We start from the raw sequence: 22,661 nt of genomic DNA, 5'->3' as shown, positions 1-22,661 counted from the left end.
CAAAATTATTGTAAAAGCCAGGAATTAAACAGTTTATTTGATCAACTAGAGTAATAGTAAATAAACCGTAAAACAAACTATGCTAAAAGCTAAACTTAGTCGGCGTTGTTGCGCTTACGCCGCAGCTCCTTCTTGTTGACCATGCGGCCCTTTCGGTACTTTGTCTGTTGGCCCTTTCCGTACTTGAGCTGCTTGCGCTGGTGCTTTGGAACGCTTTTGATGGTGTTGTTGCGATCCCGCTTGGCCTTCTTCTGATTGTTCTTCTTGTCCAGACGCTCCTTTTGCTTGAACAGCTTGCTCTGGTGCATTTTTTTCAGAGTTTTCGTCTTCATTAGGCGGTCGAGATCCTTTTTGCTTTTTATCTCTGGCTGCGATGCATTGTTATTGGCTTTCTTGGCCTTGGGATGCTCTTCATCCTCTTTCTGGGATTTGCGTTTGCGTACTTCGTTGGGATCGAAGTCCATGCCGGGTATCCTATTTGGCTGGTCGGCCTCATCCTCCTCGCTTTGTGACTCCTGCTCCTCCTGCTCGCTTTCTTCTGCCGTGTTGGCCCCCAACATATTTCGCCTGGCAGCCAGGTCGTTGGTGGTCAGCTCCACGATCTTCACCTGCACCTCGTCGTCTTCGTAAGTTTCCTCCTGCGGTTCCTCTTCGGCCTTGTCTTCCTCAGTGAGTTCACGCAGTGGTTCGTATGACTTTTTCAGGTGGTTGAAGCCATCTTTCACCTCCTGGCGAATGCGTTTGCGCTCGTTTTTGAGGTTCCTTTCCAGTTCAGCCTTTGCTCGAGATCGCCGTTCGTTTTTTCGCTTCCGGAAACCGCTAAGAAATTCTCTGTAGGATTGAAGTTGGTTATCAGTGTCTTATAATGATATTGTGATGGTTCTCACTAACATGCGCTTCTTGTTGTCAAAGACAACTTCTGTTTTCTTTTTGGGAGCTTTTTTCCTTGTCATTTTATTAATTATTAAATAAAACGTTTTTGTTTACGTTTTCCACATGTGCGTGTAACGGCAGTGTTGAAAAACGTTAGGGGACATGTGCTGAAAATCTAGCTATTATTTTTGGATATTTCTAGCAAATCTAAAAGTAATAAATGAACAAAAATGTTGTTTTGTTTTATCCAAAATATTTATTATTGACAACAATTAATTATTGACTGCAATTTTAATTAATAGTTTTTATTTTTAAACTTTTCAAATCGCTTTTCATATTTATATCACATGATTAAATGTTCAAGTTCAACAAGTTCTTCTAAAGAAGCATTAACATTACACAATTGTAAGACTAAATCTAGGAAACTTCGTACAACTCTACAGTCTAAAACTAAGCTTAATATATTAACGATATATTCGGTTGCCATATGTATCTGGTATTTGTTTCGTAACTGATATATATATATTGTTTGTATTATAAATTCATTGGGTTTCCATTTCTCGTTGTCTTCGTTCACAACTCACTCGTCGTCAAATTCCATAACGAAAAGTTTTTTGCGTCGGAACGAGGATGTGTCGAGGACTTTTGGGGAAGACAGGTCGGAGCAGGGACTTTCGAAATCGTACAAAACTAACCTGCCAAGTGAATCCACGCGAGAAGATACATTAATTAGATCATCAGCTTATTTATAGTTTAGCGAAGAAGGATACTCACTTATTTTTAAGCAAATCTATTCGTGATTTGCCTAGATTGGTTGGCGTGGAGTTTATTACGTTCGGGCTTTCTTGATTGGATAGCTCCAATGGATCCTCGCCGGAAAGGAAATCGGAGGCGTAACAGTCACGGTTGGCAATGGGCGTGGATCCTACCAGCTGGAATTCCACTCGGGGCAGCAGGGGCGCTCCCTTCGACGAGGGCGAGGTGGGACACAAATTGATGCTAGGTTGCGAAGGGGCGATGGGTTTGCATAAATGCAGGACCTCCAGGAAGTAAAAAAGATAACGTAAGGCAGCCGTTTTCCAATTGCACATTCTTCCCCAGATGGCACGGCGCGATCGCCGAAAACTTCGCGTCTAAAAAAGTTAAAGAATTTAAAAAAATTTGAAGAAACTAAAGCTCTGGAAATTTCCTACCAGCATACTAAGGTTCATCAGCGACTTGCGCTTCTGCTGCAGACGCTGCAGCTTGGGATGTGATAGTAATTGATCTGCTGTGGGTCTCTGCGCAGGATCGGGCATCATCATAGACTTAATAACAAGCTGCAGCTCCACGGATATTTCTGTTGAAAGACAAAGACAATGATGACTTGTGCAAATATTGAGTAATTTTTTTGAAACTCACTATTTATAAACTCCTCGGGCAGAATACCCTGTCTTAGTTCGTGCCACAGTGGGCCGTTGGATGGCAGATCCATATAGCAGGCCAGCTCCAGCATGGCAATGCCGAGGCTAAATATATCTGCCGCCTTTGAGAAGTGTCCCTGAAGGATCTCCGGAGCCATGTATCTGGAATCGCCCTCCGTGGCGTGATGGCTATTGGCCCTGTCCACATCGATGACCAGGCCGAAGTCTGCTAGTTTGCACGTCTCGTCGTCCTCGCCAATCAGCACATTGTCCAGCTTGATGTCCAGGTGGATTAGATTGCGGTCGTGCAGTGACTTTAAGCCCCTCAGGAGATCCAGCAGAATGTGCCAGATGCGCTCCTCGGGTATCCTTTGGCAGCGTAGCAAGTACTGCTCCAGGCTTTCGCGGCAGAGTTCCATTTGCATGTAAAGCCGGTCGTATTGCTCCCAGGCTCGAATAAACCGAATGCAGTTTTCGTGACCAGAAAACTCCTCGTACCGCCGCACCTCCTCCAGTCGCTCGGCCCGATACTGTTCGCCTCGGAAAAGCTGTTTGGAGATCTTTACGGCGTACAGTCGCCCGTCGGAGCGATCTCGGACTTGAAACACCTCACCAAAGGACCCTTCTCCTAGTTTGGCTAGCCGTTCGAAGCACTGCTCAAAGTGGCTACGGTCGCTCAACTCAGCCGGTTCTGGCGGCAAAGGCAAAGTACTCGCATCGGGACACTCCAATCCTCGGAATGAAATGGCGTGGGCGATCTGGGAACTGTTGGCGCTGCAGGAGCCGAGCGATTGACTCCGGTTCAAATTGTTATTGTCTACCGCCACGTAGCTGCGCGTCTTGTATTTCGGTGGTCGAAAGCGGTTGCTATTTTCGCCATTGCACTGTTTGTGTCTGTGTTTATCGTCGTGCAATTCCGGAAGCGGCAAGCGATGCTTTTCCATTTTCAATTTTAATTTGGGTGTCTTTTAATGAGTGCGTGTGCAGTGTGACCATATTGAACAAAGGGGAAAATCTTCATTCGCTTGAGACAATAAGACGCCGGTAACCCATCAATCAATGCATTTTCAATTAAAAATTGATTGTTTTAATCGGTTTTTATTCATAATTTAATTTAATTTCAAATTGTTTAGTAACTTACATGTTGTAATAGCACCCAAATTGAGTTTTTCTTCGGTTGTACATTTGCTTATCGTAAATTAGAGATGGTAAAATTTCAAGTTGGTAAACTCGCTCGCACATAAATCGAGAATTGTTTATATAAGAATAAAATCATTTGAAACCTAAAATAATTTGAAAAAACTTTGTGGTTCATAGCCTTTTTTGCATTTACGATATAATTCAAACAGTTTAGTGCCGCCTAGCAGAGGATAGTCTTTAAAGATAAAATGGTATTTTGTAGTATTATTTAAAAAGATTTTCGGTATATTTTAACGGCCCCACTGCGGCCGCACTGAGTTTATTAACAAAATAAAAAACAACAAATTGATTAGCAAAATGGTTAGCAGAAACTTAGAAAGGTAAATATTGCTCCGGGTGACGATAATGCAGTTGGTTATTACGCAACGAGTTCCACCTGTGGGCGCAGCCAAATCCCAGATCTAGAAGTTCATCTGTTTCTGTTATGCAATTTACCAGGCGGCTTCTTTATTTATCGGACAATGGCTTTTCGAGGAGGCTTAATCTTGAACTTAACCTTGGGCTGCCGATCATGATAGTCTTGATTAATGATTTCTTTTAAATAATGTAACGCTCCTTTTCAGCACGAGTAAAGTTCCGACTTTCCATGTAATTCGCGAGGTCTATGACAGTTCTAATGCCCATGAAAGATTCGAGGCGGAACTGGACAAGGCGCTGGAGGCCAAGGTGGACTTCATCATTATAGAGCCACCGCGATTGGGCGACGAAACTGGTAAGGTTTTGGAAAGATTTTAAAAAAAGACGGTAAAACAATTGTGTATTATTTATTTTTAGTATTTAAGCAGTGAATTTGTTTAGTTTGTAAGCCCGTGTAAATGACATAAAAGTATGCAATAATTTTTAAAACACTACAATGTTAATGGTAAAGTTTAATAATAGTAGTAAATTTTTTACGCAAAAATTGGTGTTCTTCACATTGCTTTTATAGCAAATAATCATTGTTTTAAATCAAACTGAAAAACAAATTTGTTATCTTTACAGGTCGTTGGATTTGGGTGGGGAACTGCCTGCACAAGACTGCGGTGGCCACTGGAGTCGTCTCCCTGGTGGCCAGTTTGCTCTGGCGGGATCGCCCCATCATTGCAGCACCTGCTTGTGCCCTATCGCTATTTTGCGCAGGACTCTACACGGTCTCCTGGAACTACGATCCCTGTTGTCAATATCAGGTACGAAATCCATAGATTTCGATAGATCAGTAGTTAACTGATTTCTAATATTTTCACCAGGTGGAAAACAACGACACCGTGCTGGAGAAACTCCCTCTAACAGATGTATCCTCGCCTGTGATCCTGGGCTACTCGCCCAACTCCAAAACCAAATACTTGCACCGCGGCGTGTCCTTCCTCTCGGCCGCCCTTTGCGCATGGCAAATCTGGAGGTCCTACAAGTAGGACTTGCGAAAAGGAATCCCTGAAATGGGCAGCTGCTGGATAGGGAAAGTCCAATGCGGAGACGTAATACCCAATAAGTTTAGTCTAGGCACCTAAGCGAATGCATTTCTTTTAGATTTTCGAACGATTTTAACTAACTGTCTTGTCTTTCGTGAAAATTTTAAAATGGTTCCAAGTCCCAGGCCTCGTTTCTGTCCAGTGTCCAGTGTTTAGTGTCCATGTAAGTGTTTGTGTGGCGGCCACTTGGACTGGCCAGCATGCTCATAACTTATTACGGTTCAAGAAGGCCTAAGTTAGTCTTAAGAGAGGGAGCACATTCTGCTCCCGAGCCAGCACTGTAAATTAAGCAAAACCAACTTCTGTGTATAAAACGAAAACCCATTTATGATTGTTATTAGCGTCTAGTTGAAGATATCAGAAAGCGAAAGGCAAATAAACGCAATGCGAATGTTACTCCGGGCTTTAAAGTTATTCCTATGCTAAGAGAGTTTAAGAGTGTGCCTTTGATAAGAGACCAGACGTCCAGTTGGTGATTTTTTGTGGTTCGTTGTGCTTCATGCGGGCGCTCTCCCTTGTTCTCGTCTCAGTCGTTTTATGCATTCTGCTGGCGGTGGTTGCCAGCGTCCGTTCATCGATCAAGTGGTGCATTCCAGTGCGATCCAGTAAGGGGCTGACCCACTCCAAAGCAACACAGCACCACAGCACGCCACCTTGATGCCGAGGCTGCAGCAAGATCGGTTTAGCCATGGAATCCAGCCATTTAGCCGTGATAATGGGTAAGGTTGAAGACAGATAAGCACGTGGCTTGATAAGATAGCCAAAAATGGGTGAGATACATTAGCCGGAGATGCTGTTAGCATCGCACTTAGTGGCAAGATGCCGATCTTCGTAAGCGGCTATAGTCTGCGCGCGATCAGCAAGTACTATGACCAGCAAGATCAGAGTGGTCTGGACAAAGTGTGCCACTTGGCTAATCATCTGCACACTTTTATCTTGGCTAAGCTACATAATGTGTTCTTTGCTCTATATTTCGCTACGATAGCCAGCCGTAGTCCCTCGCCAGCTGCGCTCTCCCAATCTTCGTACGGCAGTTTTGGTTCGGTTGAGGAGCTCCACATTCGCGTCGACAAGGATTGCGGAGTCAGCGAATCCACTCCCTTGCTGGCGGCCACCCAGCGATTCAATAAGTCGGCCGCGATTGCAACCTCCTCATCCCCCTCCTCCACTGAAGCACAGATCCTCTCGAAAGACTGCTTTAATTGGTGCTCGGTGGCGTTCCTGCTCATGTGCGCCTCTGCCTTGGGACTGGCGATCTATTTACTCTGGAGACAAAGTGAGTTCGCCAGCTAATGAAGGCCTGTGTGTACGTGCTCAATTCGTTATTGTTGAAATAAATTTAAATGCACTGCTGTTAGTTATGATAAGCTAAACACTCGAGTTTTTGTGGGCAAGGCGGAAATGGTCAATGATCGATGTGCATAAGAAAGAATGCCTACAAAATATAAACAATCATTTTAAAAAATTACATTCGGATAATAATATTGTAGATTTAAAATAACCGAAAGAATTATACAGCTAAAAAATTGGGATTGTGGGTTTTCACTCTTTTTTTAGATTAAACTTATGATTCATTTAAAAATTTCTGAAATTTTTTTTATAGGCTCACAAAGAACCTAATGACTGAATCACTTTGCCTTGCTTGCAGCCCAAATGCCGGACTTTGGCTATCGGCTCAGTCTCGTCGAGCATGATGTATGGTCGGAAGTGAATCTGCAAGGTCAGGGAACTCCATTGAATCCGCACAAAATCTTTTCCGTGTTTTTCACCCACACGGAGAGCGAAGAGTGCAGTGAGGATTGCCCAGCAGTATTACATAATATGCAGGTTAGTTACTTTCAATTAAATTCTTATGAAATTTAATCCTTTACTTTTGTTTTAGAGTTCTTTTCCGGGGGAGCTGCCCTATAATTTCCTGATCGCTGGTGATTGTCTGGTTTTTGAGGCTCGAGGTTGGCGATATGAGAGCAGTTACTCCAAGAATCTGCCACTAAATAGCTCTCTGGTAATTGCCTTTGTGGGTGACTTCAACCGGAAACCACCCAGCAACTGTCAGTTAAAAGCAGCCGAGGCTCTGATCCTGGAATGCCTGAAACGCAGGAAACTGCAACCGGACTACAAGCTCTTTGTGATCGGCAACCATGCGGAGGCACTGCAGCAGGAGCTGAAAAACTGGCCCCACTACTGCGTCCACAAGGGGATCGAATGAATCAGAGAGAAGGAGCTTCCAAATTATTCCTCTCGTTTATTGTACGCCAAACACAAACAGTATACAAAGAAGCGCAGGATGAGTAAAGCGGGTGCCACCGATAAGCAAGCGGGGATCCCCGGGATCGGCTCTGGCCAGGATCGGGGGACCGGCGAAGCGTTGCGCGCATTTTGGGTTAACAAATGATGCCTAAGGACTAAGGACTAAAAACTACGAACTAGACGGGAACTGGGACGGCTAGTCGAACTCCAGTTTCCGAAAGCTGCCTTCGATGGATTCGATTTGTGACACGAAGTTTGGTCCGCCGTTGGAGGCCTTTTCCGCATTGAAGCTGCTTCTCCTTTGGATTCCCCGATCGGACAGCAGGATACTCTTGTCGAGACCGAGGATCAGATCCCGTTTGGCCGCCAGTTCCTGTTTCCACAGCTCGACCATCTCGCGCATGGGCATCTTGCCGCCCATTTCCAGGGGCAAACAGCCCTGGTCCACGCTCTTCATCAGCTCCTTCTCACTGCCGTAGATGATCAGGCGGTTCTTCATCTTGGAACTGACCCGGTTCTTCACGAAGTCAATGAGCCACTTCAGGGTGGAGGGCACGTTGATCAGGTGGATCTCCTTGTGGCGCATGGGCAGCGACTGTTCGCCCCACTTGAAGATGCGGGCGAACTCCGTGGGATTCCAGTTGGTCACGTGGGCTGTCGACACACCAGCGAAGTCACCCACGTGGGTGAGTCCTGTGATCTGCGTCTCCTGGTCCTCCATCAGGCACTCGTAGGTGAGGAAGTGCGCCTTCGCCTGGTCGCAGCTGGTGTGGATTTTCGGATTGAGACCCTTGGCATTGATGACCACCACCCGTCGGCCGTGCTTATCCCGCTGGGGCACCGCGAAGATGTATCCCTGGTCGATGAGGTCGCCCAGTCGCGGCTCCAGATAGTCCAGCTGGGTGCTCATGTGCGGGAAGGTGCGTCGGATGTTCAGGTACTTGAGCAGCGTCTGCTCCGCCATGGGAACACTGAACTTCTTGGCCCGCAGGAAGCGCAGCAGGAAGGTATCGTCGCATCGCACATTCTGCAGATCCTCGTTCTTGGCCACCCAGTTCCGCAGCTGCTCCAGACTCTGCTCCCTGGTGCACCGATCCTCGCGCAGCTCCCGCTTGGCGATCTTCAGCAGAGTCTCTGGCAGGGATATGGTTTCTCCCTGATCCTGCACCATTTTGGTTATCCGGTTAATGTGGTGAGTACTCTGCGGTCAAACGATGGGCATGGATTGCGGCAACTACAGAGAAAGATAAGGAGTGCGTAAGTTAGACGGGGTTTCTTATAAATGATTCATATTAATTAAGCTCGATGCACTTGAGTTATTTATCTGTATTTATTATTTAAATACTTGTTTTATATGAATTTAAATATTATATATTAAAAGCACATATATTTATGTATATATGGTAGATAAAGTAATACTACAGTAGATAAAGTGCAAGTTTTGATTATATTTTATATAAAAGTTAAACACCAGAGATATCCAATATATTTTTCCTAAACACTTAACAGTTTACATCACACATTTGCTGAATAATATCATTTTAACCATGAGAATTTCCTTGTAAGCCCTGTCACCAACAAATAAAATATGGTTTAATAATCCAGCATAATGCTTCTCCACAAGATTTATTAATGGTCTCTAGCCCTCACAATTGGTTCAAGGTCCCAGCGATCTCAAGGCAAACGCCACCGGATCACGGATCGCTGTAATTTGCAAATATTTGCTAATTAAAACTCACAAGAGACGCGTATTTGTTAAAACACCGACCTAATGCAAATGGACACCACATTTTCAGCGAACTCAAAGGCGACGAAATGAAAAGATGGATAATTTATTCACTTCTTTGTTGAATGGGAGACCCATAAACCGCCGAATAGCATTATGACCACATATAAAATATGGCAAAAAGACCGAAAAAAGCGAAAACCTCAATAGCGAATTGGTTCAAGTTCAAAACTGTTTACCGAAAGCGGGTTAAAAAAATGGAAATAGGAAATACAAAAATACAGAAAAAATGTTAATAATTAGCCAGTACAAGAAAGAGTTTCGCTGTTTGCCCGATTTCAGTTGCGTTGCATAATTCGAGAGGGAGGAGGGAAAAGCAAAGAAAAATAAGAGGAAAGCCAGTGAACAATGCCCCCTATTTTCGGAGTCACTTTGTTTAAATGTTTAAATGGCCGGATGGATAAACAAAGTGCGGTCATGGGATGCACTAACACTCAGCTCAGCTTTATCTCAATATTTGCACACAATTTGTGATCCGAGCGGCGGTTCGATTCGATTTGATTTGATTATTTTACAGCCATATAGCCACCATATGCCCTTTGTCTTTCGCTGTAAAACCCCGATTATCATCGAAATCCGTTTTCCCATGACACCGACTTCATCGAGACTTCGCCGCCGACCCATTTGCATATGACTTTGATTCGTTGCGAACTCTGTGCCATTTAATTGATTTCAGTTTGGTTCCAAATTTGCATTCGCTTTTAAATTTGTGTGTATTTTTTGGTTTTTGGTTTTTCAATTTTCGTTTTGTCGGTTTTTCCCGCAACTGGAAATGCGATTTCAAAATGTCATTGAGCAATGCGCCCGTTGGATGTTGGATCCCACTAGCTATCTCTTTCTGCGATTCCATCCATCTACCCCTCTCTTTCACCAGCTCACCAGTTTCAACATGTTTATTAGGCGCTCGTTGTGGTGGCTTGCGTGGCTTTTGTGTGGCTAACTGGCCAATAATGCAACAGGCGGTGCAATCGTGGCTTATTTGGCAATTGCACAGCCTCTTATTCTCCTGCCTGATTGATTTTAAAGAAGGTCTCAAGCTGATTACTTTGGCTGGCCATTCATTTTTGATTAAAGGTTATTAGTGGTTTGGGTTATCTCTCAGTTTTTGATTGCTTTTTGATTGAATGCGGCATGAAAAACTTATTTCAGTTTGCCGAGGTTTGCGCATATTAGGTTACAAGATTTTTACAGATATTAAAATGCAATCAAATTAAAAAAAAACTTCACAATCTTGAAAACGTGATCGGTTATTTAACTGATGGAACTTTGTAAGACTATAATTATTAGTTATTTCTTTTAACTTGTTTTTATTATTTTGTTGATTTATACCTCTTCAATTTTAATTTCCTTCTTACGATTACATAAATGTATGATTTCGCTCTTTATAAATGTGTTGTACTTTTGTTGAATTTGTTTAAGGATATGTTTTTTGTGTAGGTGGTTGGTCATGCCAGGTTTATTTTCATACTCGATTTTAAATAAATCATTTAAGGGATTTCGAATAATCCCCAATAATCATCACATTCACGCACACTTTAACACTTACACCCTCTTTTAGATTCCTTTTGTAGCTATTAAAGCACGTCACACGCTGCGTATGAGCAATGCCAAACGCCCGTTTTGCAATCCTTGACTTGAAGTTGAGTTCTTCAACCAAAATACAGCTGGCAATGTCAGAGGATTTTCGAGAGACAACGCGCCGATTGAAAAAACACGTCCAAACAACGCGGAGCCCAAACAACGAATGACTCTGGATGGAGAGACCTCGTCTAGCAAAACAACGAAAGGCGAGGAGAAACAAAAATTGTTAAAGAAATTAACTGGATTATATAATGCCCACACAGACATCTACATACGATACGGGTAGAGCAGTGGCTAAAGCCGAGCGCCTGAGCGGGATTCGAATGCAATCTGATCGGTTTGTTCGGCTGTTAAATGCGACGGCTGCTGCTGCGGCTGCTGCTGCATGGAGGGAACGAGTTTTTTGGCCAGCCGAAACTGAAAGTACGAAGTACACGAACCTTTTTGGCCAGCAGATGATGTCTCGGGGAGAGCAGAGCCTGATCCCAGCCATCAAAGGTAGCCATAAAGTATTAAAGAGCTGCTGTTGTTAAGCAATTTCAGTCAGTCAGTTGGTCACTTGGCCACTGGCTGTAAATCAGGTTCGCTAGCGGTTCACTTCGACTTCGACTTTTCTCCACCACTCTTACTCTTTCCCCCACATAAACCCACCTAGTTTTTATTTTTTTATTTTTGCCTTTTCATGCCTATCTTACTCATTAGGCATATGGGTATCTCGTATATTGAAAAACGCTGCTTGCGGGGGAAGGGAAACAAAAAAATTTGCATTTTCATGGCTCGACTCCAGGTGGCAGTGAAGCGAGAATGGACGCCAACCTTGAAAATGCAATCCCCCGATGATAATGATGCTGTCGCTATTGCTAATGGCCAAACACCTAATGATCACCCGGCGGATACGTCACCTCCGATGCGATGCTCCGATGCTGATTGTATTTACCCGCCTCGAGATCGCGGGCTCTCTCGTTTCAATTGGCATTGCGACTGCAGTTTACGGCTGGGAAATGCGTTGGCCCTTTGATATTTTGATGGGCTCTTCGGACCCAGGGCCGTAACGTGGGCTTTGCTCTTCGGGTATGCCAGGCATTCGGACATTTCCCAACCGACAAAGGGCGTAGGTCCACTGATCTGGGCTTTCGGCTTTCGGCTCTGCTTTTGCATTGAGTTTCGACCGTCCACATGCTAATCTAATGATTAGTTTCCGTTTGTCCGTGGGCGGAGTCTTTCAGGGGTTGATTGGACAGGTGGGCACCGCCCAGAGTGCCAAACAAATCATTATACTGCAGTGTGAAAATGCCTTTGTCCGATGATAATTAATGTTGATCTTGTTGTGAGCCCTGTCTCAATGACAATTTGGTTAAGTGGTGGCTGAACGAAGGCCACTTGAGAGCGGTGCAGCAGGCTATTAAAAATCGGGGCAGTTAACAGAAATAAAAGCGTGGAAAAGGGAACTTTTTAATATCGAGAACTGCTGGTATACGGCCAATTTCCGAAAAATCCCTTTTCCGGATTTTTGATAGTGGAAACATCACAAAAATGTGAAAAAAAATTTACCAAAAATTCGAAAACAAACTAAGTATGCAGTTTTATCATTATCATATCATTATATCATATCATTAGGACAAGTAATGGGCTTTCAACTGCTGCTTTTGGGCCATTTTTAGGGTTCAGCTGATTCTGAGGATATCAGACCTTTAATAAATAACATTTAAAGAAACCTGTTGCTTATAAGATAATAAATTTCGACTTATATCAGGCACATCCTCTGCAGAGACTTCCGGGTGTTGAGCTCCTGCAGGTTTTAAGTCCCGGTTATTCCCCCGATTGCAGCGATAACCTTCGCCATTGTCCCTGACCAGTCCGGACTGACCTACTCCACCGGCCCGGCCGCATTTTAAACCCATTCGTTATGTTGGTAATAACCGCACTCGCTCCACCAAGTGCTCGGTGTAATGTGCTCACTCATCGCTGGCACGATTTTAATTTCTTAGTCTTTTTACACACTTTTGTGTTCCGTTTTCGTATCTTTTTTAAACCTGCATGGTTTGCCGCATAACGAGTTTATGGCAGAGATGCCCCAACAGCCCGACAGCCCGTCAGCCCGTCCAATTGCTCCACATCAGCTGGTAGCCTGGCCACAAAGATGCCGCTGCCTCTCAATGCGAACAATAATCATAATTTTTAATAAACACATTACATGGCGCAAAGCAGACGAAACAATTCGCAATTTCTGTGAAACGGAGGGGGAGCCCAGCGGATTGGGTAAATTTCAGATGGCAGGGGTAAACACTTTTCGAAACACAGCCAAACACACGACTGCCCACGAGATTTCTCGGAGCTTTTGGGATTTTTGGTCTTGGCCATAATTAACGACGAAGAAAATCAGCAGCATGGCTTAATTATAGTTTCGAAAATAACATTCTTTCTGTGGCTGCTGGCCATGCGCAAATCTTTCTTGATCCACCGAAAACGGCTGGAGTCGTGTTTGCTAAAAAATTTCCATAACCTTTTTGGCAATTTGAAGAACATAATTTATCATCATCTAAGCCTTTTTAGGGCAGCTTTGAGGGGGCTTTTTTTGCCCAATACGCAGTAAAAATGTTGTTGATTCGGGCGAAGTTAGCACGAGCACCTGCCCCAAGGTAAATAACTTCTTGGCTTACTTTTGGTCGCAAAATTGCGTCAATGACTTTAATTATAATTGCACAAGACAATGTCGTTGCGCTCAAGACATTGTAATAAATACTGGGTAGCATAATTGCCAGAGAATGGCCAACTACACTGTCTTGGCCAATTTGTACCTAACTAGGTGCGCCTATACTGGGTTTTAATCTAAATACATATCGTGCATCCGTTTATTTTGGCTGCAAGCACGGGAGAAAAATGCAGAGGGAATAAACGAAAACGTTTAAGTCTGGGGCGAAAAAGTTCAATAAACTTGTTTCGATACGTAAAAATCTATATTAAAATTGGTTCTATTAGACATATTTTTATGGGCAGGTTTAAATGGATACAAATATGCAAAACGACAACAAATTATGACGTCAACAAAAGTTCTATGAACTTAACCGACAAAAACAGTTCCAAAAAAGTGTATTATTATTTACATTCAAAAATTATAAGCTGGTCAAAACAATAAATACAATTTTATATGAGGGCAATACTGCGTATGCGTCTTTTTGTTAAGTACTGCCTTTTGAACGATCCTAATTCTTTTGTTAAAAAACTTTTTGAATAAGTTTAACTTAATAGGAAAATTTATATCCGTTGATTCAAAATTCGATAAGCTTTGCGCGCCAAAAATCACAGATAAAAGATAAACATCGCTGTTACTAACATAAATTAGTGGGTGTTAAATCTTAACAGGTGGACTTTATGTTAGCCGATAACAGAGGATCATATTGTATTTCTGATCAAGTTTCTTTATTCAGGAAACAGTACACAGAATAAACGATTACACTTATACACAAACAAAAAAACAATCAAAATATTTTGCCCAGGTGAACAACAATTTCCGATTATAGGTCATTATAATTATTTATAAATTATAACCAAGTTAGCAGCCCTTTCATATAAAGCGCGATACTTAAACGGATCTTTTGACAAGTTTATACAGTTTCTATGCTACGTTTGATCATTTAAATAGGAGTAGTTTACTTAAAAATTAAAGGGGGTCTATAAATATACTTAGGTTTAAATGATTTCAAGACAAAGACAAAACGGTTTTAGTTTGCGTGGATCAGAATAACTTTTGGTACGCTAAACATATAGTTTTTAGCCATTTATTAGTGATCGTACAATTAATTTTCAATTTAGATCATTAAAAATAGAGTTTGATTTACAAAAACTAGAAGCTACATAAAAAATCCGCGACATGGTCTCGCGGCACTCTTAATGAGATGCTCTTGCTTGGCGCCAGAATGAACAAATTCAATTAATTGCCATGGGGAATCTGGGGAGTTATTCGGAGACTACTTAACCAAATATTAGTACGTAGATAATATATGCATAATGAATAATCCGGCATGAATGTGTGTGACTGTCTCTGCTTGGGCGTGTAGGAGTGGTGTGGGGTGTGTGTGTGTGTTTTTGTGTGAATAGGACATGACCGGAACGTATCTAAATTATCGTAACGGGTTCTATCGCTTATCTACTGCAGATATAGCCTATGATAATCGTTGGCGCCAAAGGCGCAGTTGCATTTGGGACACTTCCGCTGCCGCGTTTCGTACCTAGTTCGCAGGCAGTCGTAGCAGAAGACGTGGAAACACTTCGACAGCACCGCATCCTTTCGCTTCACCTTGCACGAGGGACACGTGAGCGTTTCCTTGTACTCACGGATCTCCTCGATCATCACCTCGTCGATGGTCGTGCCCGACATCTCCATCTTCTTCATGCGCTCCGCCTTGCGCTTGAATTGCGCCAGCTCCTCCTGTAGCCGCTTGGTCTTGTAGGCCTCGGCCTCCAGCGAGCTGGTCTTCTCGGCCACCACCTGCTGCGCCTCCTTCATCTGCGCATGATACTTTTCGAGATGCAGCTTAAGGTCCGCTGCCGACTGTGCCGACTCAATCGCCTTGCGCTTGTGCATCTCCATGGCCTGTTGTCGCAGCATAAGCTCCTTTTCAATGGACGCCACGGTGGCCTGCAGACTCCGCTCCTTTTCCTCGAGCTTTCGCAGCACAATGTGCATGGCCTCGATTTGCGTGGTGGCCGTTGCCATCTGATCCTCCAGCACTGTCTTCTCCTCGCGCAGAAGCTTGTGCAACTGGTTTGCCTTGATGCGCTCCGACATTAGCTTGAAGTTGGCGTCGTCCTTCTCTCGCAGCTGCTGTATTAGGCGTGAGTTCTGCTCCTGCATGTCCTCAAACGCCTGGCCAGTCACCTCCATCTCGTTGAGCAGCGCCTCCTCCTCGTGCGAACCGACAAAGGGTCGGGTGTAGTTTGCCGAACCGGGTGCTCCACTGCCCCACGAATTTTCCGAGGGCTTGTGGTTGGCCATCTGCTTCTGCAGCTCATACTTTTGCTCCTCCAACTGTTTAATCTTACGTAACGCCTCCTCGTCAGCAAGCTTTTTGCGTTCCTCGCGCTTGCTTTCCTGCAGTTTCTTCAACTGCTGGCGCAGCTCCTCGATCTCGGAACGTAGCTTCTTCTCGGTGGCCATCAACTGAACTTTATCGCGTTGATCCTTCGAGACACCTTTGTACATATCCAGTAAAAGTTTCATTTCCTTCTGATCGTTCAACGCTTTCCTGCGAAACAAACAATTAATATTTCCTTTTAATTTGAGTTTGATTATTAAGAAACTACGATAACCTACTTCAATTGCGCCTTCAGATCCCGCACCGTTTCGCTCTCCACAGTCTTGACATCCTTGCCCTTCACGCCATCCTTGGAATCTTTTTCCGATTTGACGGGAACGGAATTTGTGGCAGATGTCGTCGAGTTGCCAGGACCAGGAGAGTCCTTCTTCTCGGCTGCCGTTGCCTCACCGCCGCTGAGCTTCTCCTGCTTGATGCCGTCTTTTACGTCCTTTCCACTTCCATCGTCATCGGCATCATCTTCCGCAGATGTGTGGTTTTCCTCCTTGATGGCAACGTTGGAGTCATTGCCGGAATTTGTTTGGTTTGATTGGCCACAGGCGGAGGCGTTGTTCGAGTTCTCCTCTTTGACACTTGTGGAGTTCTCCTGCTTGATTTCCTCGCCTGCCGCACCTGTTGCCGCCTGCAACTTGTTGCCCTCGAGGGTCGCCAGAGCTTCGTCTAGTTCCTTGCGCAGCTTCAAGTTGTCCGTGGAAGTGTCCTTGTACTTTCGCTTATACCGCTGCACCTCGCCCTTTAATTGTCCGTTGTGGTTTTGCAGGGAGGTGATCAGGTGGCGCATCTCACGGTTGATGGGTGCCGTCTGCTCGTTAGCGGCCATGTTCTGCTCAAATTCGATGCGTAGCGCCTCGTACTCCTTTCGGATGAGTGCCAGCACGTCCTCCATCTGGATCATCTCGCTGCGGACCTTCTTTTGGGCGATCAGCTCCTCGCTCTCCATCACCTCGATCTGTCGCAGGTGTTGATTTTTGCTCGTCTGTAGTTGGTTTCGGGTCTCGTCCAGCATGGTCTTGATCTGCATGGACTCGTTGTAAAGCACGGAGAACTGGCTCTGCAGGCACTTGTACTCCGTGGTCTCTACGATTACCGATTCGGGTAGCTGCCGTATCTGGAAAGATTTGAATTTTCAATATAATTTATTTTTTAATTACTCGATTTAAGTTAGATATGTATATTTTTAACCCAATGCCTTTAACTTACATCCATTTTTAGTTTCTCCACCTCTTTGAGAGTTTCTCGATGTGTGCCGTGGAGCTTGTCCAATTCTTGCAGTCGGTTGTTTGCCAGTTCACGGTACTCCTCCAGTTCCTTTTGCAGCTCCTCCAACACCTGGCTGTTGACGTTAGTGGTAGCGCTGCCGGTCCCCGTGGAAGCGGGTGTCTTGGCACTGTTAGTGCTCTTATTGGGATCCCCGTAGATCTGATGGTAGGCCTTCAGCTTCTCTATAGCCTCGGCCAGGTGGTTTTCCAGCTTGTCATTCCGGCAATGGATCTTTTCCAGGTCGTACTGCAACTCGTCGATCTGGTTCTTCAGTTCCGCGTTCTCCGTCTCCTTGGCGGTGTGGGCATCCTGGTACTCCTTCATCTTGAGCGACATTGTATGGAACTTTTCGTGTAGCGACGTGTTCAGATTCTGCAGCTTGTGGTTCTCGCTCATGATCTCGATGTGCGTCTGCTTAAGCGTCTCCTCCAGAGCATAAACACCCGCCGCGGCTGCCGTGGTCTCCGCATCGCCGGACTGCTGCTCCTCTTCGCCGGCCGCCCCCGATCCGGACCCAGCTGTAGCCAGAGTATCACCTTTCAATACATGAGTTATCTTCTCATTGCGTTGCATTATCCTATCAATAACCTGCACGATCTTGGCCACCGCCCTTCTGGACACCTGGACGCGGTTGGCCAGTTTCTCGTCCAGCTCCTCCTTGTCCCAGGTGGACAGCTGGGTGAGGAAGGAGGTGGTAACCTCATTCTCGTTCCGGTTCTCCAACTCGTCGGCCGTCTCGGCATCGAAGCGCTGCAGCAGCACACGGATGTCCTCATTCAGTTGATTCCAATGCCGATTAACAACATTTAGGACGGCATCGTCCTGCGTTTGCCGCTTCTCAAGCTGCTCAATGCGGTAGCGAAGTTCCGCCTCTGTTCGCATCCGCTGATCAATGCGCTGAGCGAGCTTCTTGTTCTGAAACTCCAGCACCTTGATGTCCATCTCCTCCAGCGTGGACACCGGCCCAATTAGATGCGGCTCGAAGTGAACCTTCTTGATGGGCGGTTGACCGGCGGCTGCGGCAGCCACCAAACAGCTGCTGCCGCTGGCGTCGTCGGCGCTCCGTTTCGACATCCTTGCACTGCAAGTAAAAGTGGAAAAGAATGGAAAAGGACTAATTGCAGTTGCGAAAACTACCGGAGTGCCGCATTATTGATTTGCCATTCGTGGCTGTACTCCATTTTTTATCGTGTGCGGCAGCGGCGGCGGCAGCAGAGGCGCAAAGCTCCCGCCATCGGACACCGCACTGGGACATATTGGTGCTAAAAATTTACAGCGTGGACTGACACTCACCTTAATCTCAGGTTTCTACACTTTTAACTTAACATTAATTAAGGTTTTCTGTTGATTTTCTAGGTTTTGTCAGGCTTCATCAATATCATTTCGTTGTGGGAGCTGCGTTGCGGTCACACTTGGGATTTTCACAATCGTACGGTAACACTTTTCACTCCACTCCCCCATATTTGCGTTCACACTTTCGATAAACATTTATCGCTTATCGAGTTGTGGCGGTATATACCAAAGTACAAATAATTCAAATGAAAATTCAAATATTACTAGAATGTGAGTTAGTTGTGTTTATATAACTTTTGAATATTTTTGAAATAGTCTCTGTTTTGATTTTGTTTTTCTTATTTTAGAGAAAAGTTTTAATTTTAAAATCGAAATTCCCATCATCAAAAACTCCATATTTTGGTAACTGGAAATCGAAAGTGAATTTCAATTTATTAAGTAATTTGGGATCGAACACGAAATGCACATGCATCTAATTTGATTAATGGTGGCTGTTCTGCGTGCAGGACGCTGATGGCGACTACTGGGGTGTGCGGTACTTGGAAGTAGTGCTGCCCGGACTAAAAGGTTTGATATTTGAGGGCCTGTCGCAGGGTCATGCAGTCGACCTCGTCGATCTTGCAGGTGTTCGCCTTGATGTTGATCTCCTCCTCCTGCATCACCTGCACGTGCATCAGGTATCGCATGGAGGCCTTGTTCTCGTTCAGCTTCTGGTTGAGCTTGCAGACGGATGCCTTCAGGGCCTGCAGCTCGTTGTAGAGTGCATCCTGGACCATGTCGCAGGTCAACTCCAATCCGGGACGGTGGGCACGATTGCTGAGCCGCGTCTGGCACAGGGTGATGGCCCGCTGCTTGTCCATCATCTCCTTCTCCAGCTCGGTCATGTTGCGCTGCACCTGATGGATGTGGTCCATCGTGTCCTTGTGCTTGTTCTCCAGGCACTGCTTCACGTGCTTCGTCTCCGCGATCCTCCGCTCGAAGGCCTCGTTGGTCCTGTCCGTCTGGTTCTGCATGTCCTCGCACACCTGCTTCAGCAATAGATCGATGTAGGCCCTCAGTTGGCCCGCGGAAACCAGGGCCTTGGCGTTGGCCTCCAGATTCTCGTACGTCTGCGCCTGCCACTCGGTCAGCGAGAATTGGCTGAAAGCGAAGGGGATGAGTATTGTGCATAGGGAAAGTCACGGAGTCATGGCAACAATCAGGTCGATTTATATGGGTGCAAATATATCACTTTTGGGGAAAATTATTAGGCCATTTCTAACGAGAAACTTTTTTTTGTTTTCATATTTGACCTTCCTCAAGCCTCTCTCTAAAAACCTAAACCAAATCCAATCATTTTTAATTCAAAAATTATAAGGTAAAAAATTAAAAGTTTGATAAAACTTAATAACAAAATTTAGGATAACCACAAGCATTCAAAATACGAAATCTTATTTTAAAGTTAATTAATTTGAGCTACAAATAAAATAAAAAAGTGTTTAACTTTTTTAAGAAATCTGAACCTATCCAATAAAAGCCATTGTGATTTAAGAAGACCCGTTCTTCATAAACCTACCAGTGCTGCTTGGACAAATCGGATCCCTTGCCGAGGTCATGCTGGAAGTCCTTGAGCTTCAAGTTCTTCTCGTCGATGGCCAGCGACTTATCCTTGGCGGCCAGATCCTGATCCAGCAGATAAATGGCAGCGCGCAATTTGCGGATTTGCTCCTCTGCCTCCTTGAGAGCGGCATCGGCCAATCCCTGACAACCTTTAATCACCTTGAGTTCGCGTCGGAGTGAACGGTCCACCTCATCATCGCAGAGGTCCACTCCGATTCTTCCTTCACGAAGGATCAGGCACTGCTTGCAAATGGCCAGGGACTTTTCCTTCAGGAACTCAATGCAGTTCAGTACCCGATTGCGATAGGTGTTCAGGGCCTCATCCTCGAGAGCTGCGGTCTTCTTCTGCCTGTTCAACTCGTCCACCAGGAAACGGATTTCACTTGTCCGCTCGCGCATGTGATGCTCCACCTCGCGCTGCCAGTTCTTGGTGGTGTCCTTGGTCTCGTCCACCACGCGACGCGATTCTCTGGATAAAATGGGGTCACCAACTTGAATCCGCTAACAGGAATCCTGCATTTTCCACCCGATATACTCACTCCACTATGCGTTCGGCCAACTTTTCCTGGTCGCAGGTGATCCGAAACTTGATCTTGTTGTTATAGTCCCAGTCCTCCTCGGAATATCTGGGTGGACACTTGGCCACCGGACCCAAATGCTTTCCGGCCAGCTGGAGGCCCGTGATGCGGCGCGACTTCAGATTGGGCAACATCTTGCTGGCTAATATGGGATTATGTGGATTATGGTTGCGTAAGAAAGGGAATTCAATTAGAAGCTCGTGGTAAAAGGAGTAACTGTCACTGGAAAATCTCTACACTCGATTGTCCCCACCTGGCACACTTCTCGAGACCGGGCAGGAAATTCTATGTACCTGGCTGGCTGGCTGCCTGGCTCGGAATCTCAGCCGGAGTCGGAGGAGAATCGCTGGCGACCTGAGTGGAGTACCCTCCTCTCCCACGGGCTTCGTTAAATCGATTCATGCTAGGGAATTTACGGTTGCCTAGCGGTATTTATTGTTATGTTGCTGCTTATCCCCCCACCGATTACCCCTAACATACACTGTACCCAAATATAGTATTTAACCTAATAGTCAAGATATATGCCTGTAGAAATTTAACTAAGGTTTCCCTAAGTTCAGATCTAAATGGATAAATATTTATATATTATTTTATATTCAAAATCTAAACTAAAAATGTTTAAAAAAAATATACATAAATCTGAACAATAAGCTTTTTTCCTTATATAGTATTTAACGACCCATTTTAATATATTTATGATTTCTTTAAGTGTACCAGTTCCATCCGTCCGTGTGCATGTGCTTGTCCAATGCGCTTGTGCCGTGTGTCACCTGGCAGTCAGTCCAATTGGGCACACAGAGCTCAAATCCGCCGAAGGAGTCGCCAGCGGCTCCGCCAGCTGCTCCTGCAGCACCTTGCTCCTTGCGGTCCCGTCTTACGGCATGTCTATAAATAAGTTTACGAAAGGGGGAGTCCCCTTGAGCCAGCGGCTCCTCCTTGATCGATTTATGCTAACATACTTTCGCTTTTGCGCCTTTCTTTTTTGACTTGAGCTGCTCCCTCGTACTTTTTACTTTATTGCAAAGTTTTTGGCATTAATTATGCTAATCAATTGCATTTGCGTGCGCAAGTGGGAGCGACTAAAAATAAAGAACTGTCAATGATTGGTTTTGGTTATGAGTAAGAAATTTGAAGGCTTAACAGATATTTGCGAAATTAAAAGCATTTCTAAATAGAAATTTAGGGAAAAAAAAACATAAAAACTTAAAGAAATTTTGTCTGGAACATATTTTTAATCTAATAAAACGTGGTAGTTGGTCATCATCAGAATGTAGTTATTCTCAAACTATAACGAAAATAAAACCGGACAGTTTGAGAAGCGCTGACAAGCCCCCAAACGCTGACTTCAGACAAGAAATTCCCACAAATCGAGTCAGCTTGAAAGCTCCCAAAGCTTTCGAGTGATTCTAAACGTAGTTTTTGTTTTTTGTAAAATTAAGTTTTAATATATTACGATACACAATTGCCATATACATCTTTTATATCCACATAGTCGTATATACGCACTGCGCTTACAGCTAAATGATAGAAATGTACAATTTAATTAACTAGGATCTCTGGATGTTGACGTTATAATGTTTCGCTCTTTGTTTTGGATTTCCGTGTTTCGGGTTTCGTTTGGCTTCAACGATCTTATGGCTTATGGCAGCTCGTCCAGAACTATTTTTCGACTCGGTTATTTTGGTATGCAATTAGGCCCGCTTAAGTTGGCCGTCAACAGATTCGGCCACGCCCCCTTTAGGACAGTAGTTCCTACAAAATAACTATAATTAAGCCTTGTGTTGTCTCGCTGTCTTTCAGTGTGTGTTGTTTTCGTTTATGGTTTATTAACAGTGAACTTTGAAATTCTATTCTGGCTTTATCTCTACTTCCTAGTCATCGCCCCACGGGGATAAGTACAATGCGGAATCGGTTAATTACGCGGCTCAATTAGCTGGACTATACAGTTTTGGGCTCTTGGCCTGAACTCAGTTATTGGTGCTGAACCTTGGTGACATAACCCCTGATCTTTCAATCGATCGATCGATCTGTGCTGGAGGATCTGTTTCAATTGGTTAACTTGGCTATCTACGAAATTCTGTAACTCTCTGCATTTAGTGTTTCTGGTGTTTGGTTTCGCCCTTGGTCTTGGGTCTGGTTTAAATTCATTTACTTGCGATTTGTTTTGTTTATTGTAGTTGGTAATAATTTGTTGCTAGTTTTCATTTTCTTTTGTTACTTCTTGTTTCCTCTTGTGTGTAGGCAGTGTTTCATCATTTTTTTGGGGTATTTGTTCGATAGTTATTCTCATCCGT

General features: G+C 44.6%; 7 protein-coding genes across 10 annotated transcripts; 2 read left to right on the top strand and 5 right to left on the bottom strand.

Annotated features, from left to right (window-relative positions):
• Window positions 1-5: 5 nt before the first annotated feature.
• LOC108093156 (nucleolar protein 12) lies at window positions 6-1,016 on the bottom strand. The gene is made up of 2 exons (XM_017193103.1): window positions 892-1,016; window positions 6-831 (listed from the first exon to the last, which is right to left on the bottom strand). The coding sequence occupies exons 1-2, from the start codon at window positions 951-953 to the stop codon at window positions 96-98; spliced, it is 798 nt and encodes a 265-aa protein (XP_017048592.1). The 5' UTR covers window positions 954-1,016; the 3' UTR covers window positions 6-95.
• A 141-nt stretch (window positions 1,017-1,157) lies between these two features.
• LOC108093173 (membrane-associated tyrosine- and threonine-specific cdc2-inhibitory kinase) lies at window positions 1,158-3,354 on the bottom strand. Its single transcript, XM_017193125.2, has 4 exons — window positions 2,275-3,354; window positions 2,067-2,212; window positions 1,648-2,006; window positions 1,158-1,568 (listed from the first exon to the last, which is right to left on the bottom strand). The coding sequence occupies exons 1-4, from the start codon at window positions 3,218-3,220 to the stop codon at window positions 1,454-1,456; spliced, it is 1,566 nt and encodes a 521-aa protein (XP_017048614.1). The 5' UTR covers window positions 3,221-3,354; the 3' UTR covers window positions 1,158-1,453.
• A 332-nt stretch (window positions 3,355-3,686) lies between these two features.
• On the top strand, window positions 3,687-5,320 carry LOC108093176 (transmembrane protein 11 homolog, mitochondrial). Its single transcript, XM_017193132.1, has 4 exons — window positions 3,687-3,796; window positions 4,040-4,188; window positions 4,458-4,642; window positions 4,703-5,320. Exons 1-4 carry the CDS (start codon window positions 3,774-3,776, stop codon window positions 4,865-4,867), a joined length of 522 nt encoding a protein of 173 aa, XP_017048621.1. The 5' UTR covers window positions 3,687-3,773; the 3' UTR covers window positions 4,868-5,320.
• Window positions 5,321-5,416: 96 nt separating this feature from the next.
• LOC108093175 (peptidoglycan-recognition protein LD) lies at window positions 5,417-7,133 on the top strand. Of its 3 annotated transcripts, XM_017193130.2 has the most exons (4): window positions 5,417-5,643; window positions 5,910-6,200; window positions 6,573-6,751; window positions 6,807-7,133. In XM_017193130.2, exons 1-4 carry the CDS (start codon window positions 5,613-5,615, stop codon window positions 7,131-7,133), a joined length of 828 nt encoding a protein of 275 aa, XP_017048619.1. In that variant the 5' UTR covers window positions 5,417-5,612. The 3 variants fall into 3 exon arrangements, with proteins under 3 accessions (XP_017048619.1, XP_017048618.1, XP_017048620.1); XM_017193129.2 differs by having other exon boundaries at window positions 5,417-6,200; XM_017193131.2 differs by lacking the exon at window positions 5,417-5,643 and having other exon boundaries at window positions 6,118-6,200; window positions 6,528-6,751.
• Window positions 7,134-7,149: 16 nt separating this feature from the next.
• Window positions 7,150-10,729, bottom strand: LOC108093174 (alpha-tocopherol transfer protein-like). Of its 2 annotated transcripts, none has more exons than XM_017193126.2 (2): window positions 10,507-10,729; window positions 7,150-8,408 (listed from the first exon to the last, which is right to left on the bottom strand). In XM_017193126.2, the coding sequence occupies exon 2, from the start codon at window positions 8,343-8,345 to the stop codon at window positions 7,371-7,373; it is 975 nt and encodes a 324-aa protein (XP_017048615.1). In that variant the 5' UTR covers window positions 8,346-8,408; window positions 10,507-10,729; the 3' UTR covers window positions 7,150-7,370. The 2 variants fall into 2 exon arrangements, with proteins under 2 accessions (XP_017048615.1, XP_017048617.1); XM_017193128.1 differs by lacking the exon at window positions 10,507-10,729 and adding an exon at window positions 10,290-10,500.
• A 3,532-nt stretch (window positions 10,730-14,261) lies between these two features.
• LOC108093198 (E3 ubiquitin-protein ligase Bre1) lies at window positions 14,262-18,316 on the bottom strand. The gene is made up of 4 exons (XM_017193160.1): window positions 18,191-18,316; window positions 16,838-17,978; window positions 15,856-16,745; window positions 14,262-15,787 (listed from the first exon to the last, which is right to left on the bottom strand). Exons 2-4 carry the CDS (start codon window positions 17,969-17,971, stop codon window positions 14,689-14,691), a joined length of 3,123 nt encoding a protein of 1,040 aa, XP_017048649.1. The 5' UTR covers window positions 17,972-17,978; window positions 18,191-18,316; the 3' UTR covers window positions 14,262-14,688.
• Window positions 18,317-18,587: 271 nt separating this feature from the next.
• Window positions 18,588-20,686, bottom strand: LOC108093092 (tektin-1). Its single transcript, XM_017193029.2, has 4 exons — window positions 20,621-20,686; window positions 20,329-20,509; window positions 19,746-20,258; window positions 18,588-19,330 (listed from the first exon to the last, which is right to left on the bottom strand). Exons 2-4 carry the CDS (start codon window positions 20,499-20,501, stop codon window positions 18,751-18,753), a joined length of 1,266 nt encoding a protein of 421 aa, XP_017048518.1. The 5' UTR covers window positions 20,502-20,509; window positions 20,621-20,686; the 3' UTR covers window positions 18,588-18,750.
• Window positions 20,687-22,661: the final 1,975 nt, after the last annotated feature.

The sequence above is a fragment of the Drosophila ficusphila genome, unplaced genomic scaffold, assembly GCF_018152265.1.
Source record: "Drosophila ficusphila isolate 14025-0441.05 unplaced genomic scaffold, ASM1815226v1 contig_106, whole genome shotgun sequence".
Lineage (NCBI taxonomy): Eukaryota > Metazoa > Arthropoda > Insecta > Diptera > Drosophilidae > Drosophila > Drosophila ficusphila.
This window is presented reverse-complemented; position numbering and strand designations above follow the sequence as displayed.

Excerpts from the sequence above, each read along its gene's own strand:
- LOC108093156 (XM_017193103.1), bottom strand. The coding sequence starts at position 953 with ATGACAAGGAAAAAAGCTCCCAAAAAGAAAACAGAAGTTGTCTTTGAC. Across the intron at positions 832-891 it reads TTTGACAACAAGAAGCGCAT|AGAATTTCTTAGCGGTTTCC; the intron begins GTTAGTGAGAAC and ends TCAATCCTACAG.
- LOC108093173 (XM_017193125.2), bottom strand. The coding sequence starts at position 3,220 with ATGGAAAAGCATCGCTTGCCGCTTCCGGAATTGCACGACGATAAACAC. Across the intron at positions 2,213-2,274 it reads GCCCGAGGAGTTTATAAATA|AAATATCCGTGGAGCTGCAG; the intron begins GTGAGTTTCAAA and ends GTCTTTCAACAG. Across the intron at positions 1,569-1,647 it reads ATAGATTTGCTTAAAAATAA|GTTAGTTTTGTACGATTTCG; the intron begins GTGAGTATCCTT and ends TTCACTTGGCAG.
- LOC108093176 (XM_017193132.1), top strand. The coding sequence starts at position 3,774 with ATGGTTAGCAGAAACTTAGAAAG. Across the intron at positions 3,797-4,039 it reads GTTAGCAGAAACTTAGAAAG|CACGAGTAAAGTTCCGACTT; the intron begins GTAAATATTGCT and ends GCTCCTTTTCAG. Across the intron at positions 4,189-4,457 it reads GCGATTGGGCGACGAAACTG|GTCGTTGGATTTGGGTGGGG; the intron begins GTAAGGTTTTGG and ends TTATCTTTACAG.
- LOC108093175 (XM_017193129.2), top strand. The coding sequence starts at position 5,744 with ATGCCGATCTTCGTAAGCGGCTATAGTCTGCGCGCGATCAGCAAGTAC. Across the intron at positions 6,201-6,572 it reads CTATTTACTCTGGAGACAAA|CCCAAATGCCGGACTTTGGC; the intron begins GTGAGTTCGCCA and ends CCTTGCTTGCAG. Across the intron at positions 6,752-6,806 it reads CAGTATTACATAATATGCAG|AGTTCTTTTCCGGGGGAGCT; the intron begins GTTAGTTACTTT and ends CTTTTGTTTTAG.
- LOC108093174 (XM_017193126.2), bottom strand. The coding sequence starts at position 8,345 with ATGGTGCAGGATCAGGGAGAAACCATATCCCTGCCAGAGACTCTGCTG.
- LOC108093198 (XM_017193160.1), bottom strand. The coding sequence starts at position 17,971 with ATGTCGAAACGGAGCGCCGACGACGCCAGCGGCAGCAGCTGTTTGGTG. Across the intron at positions 16,746-16,837 it reads TGGAGAAACTAAAAATGGAT|ATACGGCAGCTACCCGAATC; the intron begins GTAAGTTAAAGG and ends AAATCTTTCCAG. Across the intron at positions 15,788-15,855 it reads GATCTGAAGGCGCAATTGAA|GAAAGCGTTGAACGATCAGA; the intron begins GTAGGTTATCGT and ends TTTGTTTCGCAG.
- LOC108093092 (XM_017193029.2), bottom strand. The coding sequence starts at position 20,501 with ATGTTGCCCAATCTGAAGTCGCGCCGCATCACGGGCCTCCAGCTGGCC. Across the intron at positions 20,259-20,328 it reads TTGGCCGAACGCATAGTGGA|AGAATCGCGTCGCGTGGTGG; the intron begins GTGAGTATATCG and ends CATTTTATCCAG. Across the intron at positions 19,331-19,745 it reads GATTTGTCCAAGCAGCACTG|CCAATTCTCGCTGACCGAGT; the intron begins GTAGGTTTATGA and ends CTTCGCTTTCAG.